General features: G+C 36.8%; 1 protein-coding gene across 1 annotated transcript; it reads left to right on the plus strand.

The window, feature by feature from the left end:
• The first annotated feature begins 5,916 nt into the window (after window positions 1-5,916).
• LOC122850903 lies at window positions 5,917-8,912 on the plus strand. The gene is made up of 5 exons (XM_044149958.1): window positions 5,917-5,968; window positions 7,906-8,223; window positions 8,314-8,492; window positions 8,569-8,871; window positions 8,907-8,912. The coding sequence occupies exons 1-5, from the start codon at window positions 5,917-5,919 to the stop codon at window positions 8,910-8,912; spliced, it is 858 nt and encodes a 285-aa protein (XP_044005893.1).
• Window positions 8,913-9,149: the final 237 nt, after the last annotated feature.

Below are 9,149 nucleotides of genomic sequence, written 5' to 3' on the forward strand. Positions count from 1 at the left end.
CAACAAGTCTTGTTTGAGTCTTGTACAAGTATTGTATACATGGCTTGTACATTGCTCGTACAAGCAGAATACACGGGAGCGATAAACCAAATCAAAAACCATCGTTGTACATACATTGTACAAGCCTTGTAACCACGCTCGTACAAGGCTTGAACGAGTATTGTAATCGATCTCAGCGATTCAGTCTGTTAACACAGCCTTGTACAAGACTTGTTCAAACCTTGTATACAAGTATCGCTCAAGCCACGTCTACAAGGCTTGAATAAGCCATGTATTTTTGGACAAAACGAGCCTTGTAGCGTTCCGTCAGGGAAGTACTTTATTTTTACGTTTTTTTAAAACTTTTTCAACAAGATATATATCTGGATAGCGTACTGGACTCAGTTCTTCTTGATAAAAACATCCTTCAACATTGTTATCTTGATAGTCAGCAAGCTTTTAAGTTATCGGTATTGTATTTAATACTTTTGTGATTGTAAGAACTTCAGTTGTCCAATTGGGAGTGTAGCCTTTTTCGAAATTTTTTTTATATTTACTTATTCGCACTTTATCACCAATTATAAATTTTTTTTTCAACTTTGATGTGACACAAAACATTGGATTTTGATTATGATATATTCCGCTCAATATGTCCTTTTCATTGTTTTAAGTTACATTTTTTGGTTTCATTTTTATAGTTCTGTGCTTTGTATTATTATAATTTCTAATCAATCTAGGAAGTATAGTCAACCATTTATAACTGCCTTGGAATGTAAATCTTTCCCACATTTGATTTTTCAGGGTTCTATTAAACCTTTCGACTATACTTGCTTTTAAAGTACTATATGTTGAGTACATATTTATATCATATTTTTTCATGGATTCTTAAAGTCACTGTTGTAAAATTCTTCGCCTTGATCGATATGTAAATGTTTTTTTGGATATCGACCTTTCAGGAAAACAGATTTTATTGCTGCAGTAACATATTTTGCACTTTTTGTTTTGAGTGGTACAGCAAATGCATATTCGGAAAAACTATCAATTTCTGTAAGTATGAACTTATAATTTTCATTTACGGAAGCATATGCACTCATGTCGACAAGGTCACATTGCCATGTTTCATCGAGAGCTCTAATGTCAACATGTCTACGTTGATAATATCTGCGAGCAGGCTTGTGTAGCTCATGTGCCACAACGCTTTTCAAATAGTTATTGTCTCCTTTTTTATTATTATTTTCTGTAGTTTTATTCATTTTTATTTTTGATGTTCTAAACGTACTCCCAAATTTTCTGTCAAATAGTGAGATATACTTGCAACTTCTGTGCTCAGCTTATCTAATGTATGACGTGATTTTTCAACACTTTTTTGCAATGTGTCCATTTTGATTGTCAGTTTACTAATGACTTCAGTGTTATATTTTTGACTATCTTCTTGCATTATTCTAAGAAGATTATTAGTTTTATTTTTAATCAGAATCACTGCTACTTTTTTTGAGACAGCATCATTCATGTCTTGAGCATCAGCAATGTGACATAATTTTTTTTCTGCAATGTCATAATATCCGTCTTCTGCAAATTTGAAACATTCTCCAGGTGGTCCTCTTATTGAATCGCCATCACTTTTTCCTCCGATAAAATATTTTCGTTTATTTGATAATTGACGTCCGAATATATCAACACTAGACATTATTCCACTCCAATGTCCTTTTAATGACTGTACATTAAAGACTGAATGAACATATATATCAACAAATAATACCAGCTTCTCTTAATTCTTCAATAATTGAAAGAATTTCATTAGCGTGACTATTATTGCCAGCTTATTCTGAAGCTACAAGTAATTGAAGACGATTAACAAGCTCATTAGGATCATCCCAATATATATAATTTGTATTATTTATTTTCTTATTTTTTTGTAGTGTTTTTGTATTTTGGTAATACAAGTGCTGAACCTTTTTTGCTCTCTACTTTTTGTTTTCTCAAAGACTTGACAAACAGTGATAGATATCTTTTATATTTTTGTGTCCTGTTTGTCAGAAATGCACCATCAGGTTTGAAATTTTTACGATGTGCATTTGTTAATTTTATAATTTCAATAAAAATTTCTCGATTAACTTTCCGAATAATAGATGCATTAGGTGATTGTTGAAATAATAACTCCAAGAGACCTTGAGCAGCCGGATAAATTTTATCTTTCACATAAATATGATGATTTTTTATTTCAATCATTGAATTACCAAACAATAATTTATTGTTTTTTAATTTTTGAATGGTGTACATTGTATTTTGAGCCTTGTCATGAGAATTTATTGATTTTTGCCTTTCAAGGTGCTTCTTCAACATCCAAATTTTTTCTTTTTTTCTGTTATATCTTCGTCTGTGTCATAATCATCAGCATCACTAATATTATTCTCATGAAAAGTTAACGGATCAATATCAATTTTTTCATCATTATTTGTCAATATTATTGGGAATAAGCTTGTGTGATAGCGAATTCCTAAGCTGTGATATGGAATAACGTTGGTTGATGGTTCTCGTGACAATTTGTCAGAGTCCTTGCAGGCTGCCTGCTTGTACTCGTGTGGTTGTTGGTTCTCGATGTATCTTCGGATACAGGATTCGGTAGTCTTCGGATAGTCTTAGTCGTTGAAAAGCTAAGACAATCTAAAGGGCTACGATCTCGGTAGTTCTCGGGCACGGTCGTAACCGTTTGGTACGGATTCGACAGTCTTAAGATCTTGGTAGTCTCTGAAGGCCATCTCGGCTGTCCTCGTACGGGCTGAGATATTTCAGAAATCTACGCTCTCGGCTATTTCCGCTCATGTTCGGTGGATCCTCACTTATGGACATTAGCAGATGGCGCTGGCATCACTCCCCTTCCAGGAAAAGATGCGCTCACGGGCTTTGCGCAGGAATAGAGAGGAGGGATGCAACACTCCCACCACTCAAAACTGGGTATATAAGGCCGATTCCGAGTAATGAGAAATCACTTCTGGCTTCAACGAGCTGGAGGAAGGTTCTCTGAACGCTCTCAATATGGCTGATGACCAAAACCCAGGTGCCTCTGGCGAGAAACCAGAGGAGGTTCCCGAGATAGCAGTAGTGAATCCACCATTAATAGGAGGCAGCTCCGAAAATGTTGGGAACACTCTACTGTTGAAGACAGTGCAGGCTCTCTTAGACGGGATGCGCAGTATAGAGACTCGTCTTGAAGCTTTGGAGCCTCGTGGTAGAGGCAGACCGAAGAAGGACGAGAGCCGTGCGTCCTCTCCTGGAAGGCTAACACCAGAGCTCCGAGTAGAAGAACCCACACCACCAAATGGTCGTGTGGTTGACCACGTGTACATCCTGGAGTTGGAAATTCCGAGACTCGACTTGGAGCGTCAAGGGGGAAACTGTACTCATGGGGAACCTCAAATGATGTCACCAACGAAAGTCTTCGAATTACTGAGTCGCTGGAACGTACAGTTCTCGGGTCAACGAAGCGAAGACGTGGAATATTTCCTGTCTCGTATCGAAGACGCTCTCGAAAGTTTCCCTATACGGGAAGAAGACCTTTTAGGAGTATTGCGTGGTATCGAGTTGCTCAGGAAATCAGACATTGAGCCGGTCGAGTATCCAGGTAGAAAGGTTCTGGTTGCCAACAAACAGATAGAAAGCATTCGACAAATATCGATGACACCTATCTCGTTGGGCGGCAAGACCATTCTCGTGGAAACTCTATGGATGCCATCTTTATCGGAAGATTTTATCATAGGGATCAATTTTCTACGAGAAGCAGTAATCGTGGTCGATTTCTTTGGGCAAGTCTGGTATTTTCAAGACCAGCCTACAGAAATGTTCTCGTTCGCTTCTGTTGAAACCATCCATCACCTAACAGTGTGTAATGGTCTCAAGCTCCCGAAAGAAGATGAGCAGTGTCGTCTACAGGAACTGTTGGACAAGTACATTGCTCTGCCTCCTTCTTTGCTCCCGTTGTCAAAGGTCCCGGCCCATTTTGTTAACGTGGGCGCTCACGATCCTATTAAACAGAGGATCCGTCCTACGTCTCACCACAAGAAATTGGCGATATGGGCGGAGACAGGTAGTATGCTCTCGAATAGAATCATAGAACCATCCTCTAGCGACTGGGCCAGCCCGGTTGTCATGGTAAAGAACAAGGATGGTACGCTAAGATTCTGCGTTGACTTTAGGCAAATCAATGCGATCACGAAAAAGGATGCCTATCTCTTACCGAATATGGCAGTCTTGCTAGATGAGTTGCGCCACGCGAACTATATCTCTACGCTTGACCTTAGTAAAGCATATTGGCAGGTAGGGCTAGCTCCTGAAAGTCGTGAAATCATGGCTTTTATTGTTCCTGGCAGAGGGCTCTTTCACTTTCGAAGGATGCCATTCGGCCTGTCGAACGCTCCCGCGGCGATGCAGCGATCTCTCGACAGATTGCTGGGTCCGGAATTCTATCCTCATGTCTTTGTCTATCTGGCCTCGGTCTCGTATAATGGCGGACATTATGGGTCCGTATACGAAGAGCCAAGCCGGTCACGGATATATCTTGGTAATACAAGATACGCTCACGAAATGGGTAGAAATAGCTCCCTTGAAAAATGCGACAGGTAAGGCTATCTGTCAAGTTTTACAAGAAAGAGTTATACACCGTTGGGGTGTTCCTCATGAATGGACAATGGGACCGAGTTCAGAAACAAGGAACTGTTGTCGCTCTCGGAAGAAACGCAGATGAAGTTATTGACGACTTCGCCGTATCATCCTCATGCTAACCCCACCGAACGGGTTAATCGGAGTATCAAGATGACGGTGCGTGCGTTTCTTGATCTCGACCATAGAGAATGGGATGAGTATATGAGTGAATAACAATTCGCTTACAATACTTCGTACCACAGTTCTCTCATGGCAACCCCGGAATTCGCAAATCTTGGACGAGAATTAGGATCGAAAGGTTCTCTCCAACGAGATTTGACGAAGGATCTCGAAACTGTTGAAATCGGGTCTGAAGAGTGGATTGAACACATGAGGTGTCATGACGCACTAAGACTATCTTTCCGGTTTGCTCTCGATGAGGCTAGTGATCGACAAGCTGAACAGTACATGTTGGATATATTGCCCGTTAACGGATTTATATCTGGTAATGAAATATAGGATAAGTAATTTAAATAATTAACACAATAATAATTTTTATATTTTTCATCGTTTAATTTTAATTATCGTCATTCAAATTATTATTTAAATTTTATATTACTATTTAATTTGTTTATCAAATTAGTTTAAAGTGACAAGAGAGAGTTTCGTAGGCTACGGGATTGCGAATGCAACTGATGCTAGAAAAAAGGTCCAGGACGCTAACCAGCTTCTGGGCCTTAGTAATGAAAAATCTGGAAAATTCTAGAAGGCCAAACGACGCTTGTATAACCGAGCGTCGCTTGGACCCGAAAAAACTTCCAAAATGTTTTTACATATAATTTACTTAGTTCCTCGAAAGACTGGGTGGTCTTCGAGGTCAGCGGCCTAATCCTCATTGTCCTCAAACTGCAACATTTTTCGAATGGCAAACGTTGTCAGTTTGAGGGATTAGTCGGCATCGACTCGGATCCCGCTGGCTCAATGTGTTGTATGTTTTACTTTTTATTTTATTTGACATTTTCATTTATTTTTTCTCAAATAAATTTTACCTTTTTCTTTCTCTCTCTCTTCTCACTTGCCTCTTTTTCCCCCGATTCGTATCCCCTACTTCGACACTCCCACCGGAGAGTCGCATCGAGGTCTGCGCACAGATAGTCGTATGAAGTGGGTCAAACGGGAGTGGGGAAAGAGAGTCCATAAAACTGGTGATCGCTGGCATCTCACTGCCAGTCGTCGGCCGGCGCTCGGAGCTGGCTGATGGCACCGGGACTGGTGACTTGGTGATGTCGACATGCTCCTATGGAGGAGCTAGTTGATGTCATTGGTGAAGCTGGCATGACTCCTTGGTGGAGTTAGCCGACTTAGACGATGACGTCGACTAGGTCCTAGGTTGGAACTTGTTGATGTTACTGATGAGTACAACCAAGCTCCCGATGCGTGGTGCATGCTCTCGCGGGTGATTTACGAGGTCGCTACGCTGTGGTTACTTACTGTCAGGGTAACCTATAATCGAGTAGTCAGATGCATAGAGTGGTCCGGCGTAAGACCAGCGTGGCTGCGGATGGACTTTATGTTCGACTGCTTGGTGCACTAGAGTGAGTAGGCAATAGGGGGATATTCGGTAAAGCTTGTGAGGTACGAGTTTCCTCGTTCTCGTATTGTCTTAGGTTGTGCGAGTGAATTAAACCAAAGTTAATGATCACGGTAATAACCGCCGCCGCGGGGTGAGGTTATTACGCTCCCGGCCAATACTAAAAACGATATACATTTTAGTAATGGTGCCAGAGTGACGTTTCAGAACTAATATGGTGGACCGCGCCCTTCTACCATTTCTTGCTGAACTAGTCGCTACTGAAATGGCCGTTGGCAGCCATTGCTCCCGAAACTACCCTCCGGTCCGTTGGTTGCCGTTATACACCAGCTGACTCCCTCCTGGCGGTAAGAGAGGAGGATGGTGAGAAATCCTCGTTGCTCCCATAGTAACTGAGGCTTCTACTTTATCGGTGGAAAAATCAGTTATAACATATATATATAATACTCGGAATTTTATTGAATGTACAGGCGAGCTACTGAGAGTTTGGAACTGAGTTTTTTCCCTTGAAGCCTATTTTTCCCCTTCTATGCGTCCCTTAAGCCACCGTACACTATGATACATGAAAAAAAAAAGCCGAGTAAAGCCGAGTTTAGTTTGAGATAGCCGAGATAGAGAACCAACATGTCTGCCTTAGATAAAAAAAAAAAACAAGAGGCATCCGGAAAAAATAATTATTTAATTTAAAAAAATAAATAAATAATTTGTATAAATAAATAATATAATAATAATAATTATAATTATTATTAATTTTTGTTTTTTTTATTATTTTATTATTTACGTATTGTTTTAAATTTATCTAATAATTTAACTTGCTGTAGTGCAGTTGGTGCTATTTGTTTATAAACTTTAATAATTATTTATAAAATTTTAAAGTGTTGTTTATTATTTATAAGTACTTTTAATAATTTATAAATATTATTTAATCATAAAATAATAAATAATAACGGTTGACACTAATTTAAACAATTATTATTTTAATCGTTAAATAAATTTTTGGGGTTATATTCTTTAAATTATTTTACCAACAAAAAATAATTAAACAAATAAATTGTTAGTAATCTTATCAACAATGTTTATAATAATTAAGTGTCATAATAATAATCTGTGAACCAACTTGTCAATTTATAATACCAATTGTTATTTAACTACTGATAAATAAACATTCAACCAAGTTGTCATAATTATTATATGAAGAGAGCTAGCTGACAACAATTATCAACAACAACAACAACAACAACAAAGGTTTAATTTTATAATTATTTAAAAAAAAGTATAATATTTTTTATCTATCATGTTTTCATTATTTTTTTTGCAGATTAATTATATAATGACTGTTTGATGGTGTACAAATGGTACAGATTATTGATAACATAAAAAATACATAAAAAAAGTGTTGAAAGTTTAATTAAAGAAGTTCAAGTAGAAATTCTATTGTATTCTACTGTATATAAAGAATATTGCTTTTTTTTTTTCAATATATTGTTGTTACATTTAACTACAGACTTGGTGTACTTGGTAATATGTTTTATTTGTTACTACCCAATTGTTTTTTGATTAATAATACTTTGTTTATTTGTTTGGTAGGTTTTTTAAGTACTGCTGATGAAAGTAGTAGTAAACAAATGATTTATGACAAAGAACATCAGTATTATTATTATTACAAACTGAAAATAAAAGAAGTTATTATTTATTAGTTGCTTTAACATCAGAGGGACAATTAATATTTGAAGAAGATCGTGAAGGTTCAGCATGTGGTGTACGTTTAAATGATAGAAATTTTTTAAATGGTGCTAGACATAGTATTTATTATGTCAGAGATAATAATACATCGTCATTGTTGATTGATCGTGATCCAGTACAATTATTACCAATTCCTGTATTAAATGTTGGTGATGATGATAGCCATGCAGGTTTAGGTACAATACCAGGTGCTACAGAGATACAACTTGGTGGTCTTAATACGACTGATCAAAGATTTAGTGCTCACAAAGGATACACTGGTTGTCTTAGCAGTTAGTATTTATTCATTTATCAATATATAATTTGTTGAATTGATTGTTTTTTTTATTGATTTGTCTTTTCTTTTTTTTCCTTCTTTCTAGATGTTGTTGTGTCTATTAATGGAGGAGCAATGATGAAACCATTGGAGGAATATATGTTGTTTACAAAAAAAGGCAGTGAAACAGTTAGAGCAACTACACCAACTGGTGTTAGAAGTGCTCAGTGTGCTGTTTTCCATGCACAACCACGTGGACCAGAACCACCAAGAAATGACAGTGTTGTAAGTTGATTTAAAATATTAAAATATTGATTATTATATTACTACATTTAATCAATTAATTAAATTATTTCATCAGGGTCGTGATAGAGCATGGGTTGACGATCCACCAGCAAGAGTACTTTATAAATCACAATACAATGATGAAACACAAGAAGAAACACATGCTGGTACTTATATATTTATTGGAGTATGTTGTGTATTTGCAATTATTATATTTTCTTGTACATGTGAACTTGTGAGAAGTTCAAGAAGTAATCGTAAACGTAGAAATACTCGTAATAATACAAATGCAAATGCTGCAACACATCAAAATACATCACCACGTTGGCAATCTGGTACATTTACTAATTCTGTTATTGGACCATCATCTGGTAAATCAGTAGGATTAAAAACAAATGTTGATGATGAAAAAAGACCTAATGGTGGTACTCATGTTAAACCACCTAAAATTCCTGAAACAAAAAATGAACAAATTACTAATGATAAAAAAGTTCATATCAAAGGTAAATTTTTAAATAAAAAAATTCAAAACAAATTATTTATTTATTTAGTTTATTAATTTGAATAAAAAAAATATTTTTTTTATTTATTTAAACAGATGATGAACCTGAAAAAAAGAAGCTCCTTGGGGTAAATAATGGAAACGCATCTAAATCT

This window comes from Aphidius gifuensis, linkage group LG3 (genome assembly GCF_014905175.1).
Source record: "Aphidius gifuensis isolate YNYX2018 linkage group LG3, ASM1490517v1, whole genome shotgun sequence".
Lineage (NCBI taxonomy): Eukaryota > Metazoa > Arthropoda > Insecta > Hymenoptera > Braconidae > Aphidius > Aphidius gifuensis.

Bases quoted from the DNA above. Each gene is read 5' to 3' on its own strand.
- LOC122850903 (XM_044149958.1), top strand. From the start codon at position 5,917: ATGGAGGAGCTAGTTGATGTCATTGGTGAAGCTGGCATGACTCCTTGG. The intron at 5,969-7,905 runs GTTAGCCGACTT...ATTATTTATTAG, and splicing joins TGGCATGACTCCTTGGTGGA to TTGCTTTAACATCAGAGGGA. The intron at 8,493-8,568 runs GTAAGTTGATTT...TTATTTCATCAG, and splicing joins CACCAAGAAATGACAGTGTT to GGTCGTGATAGAGCATGGGT.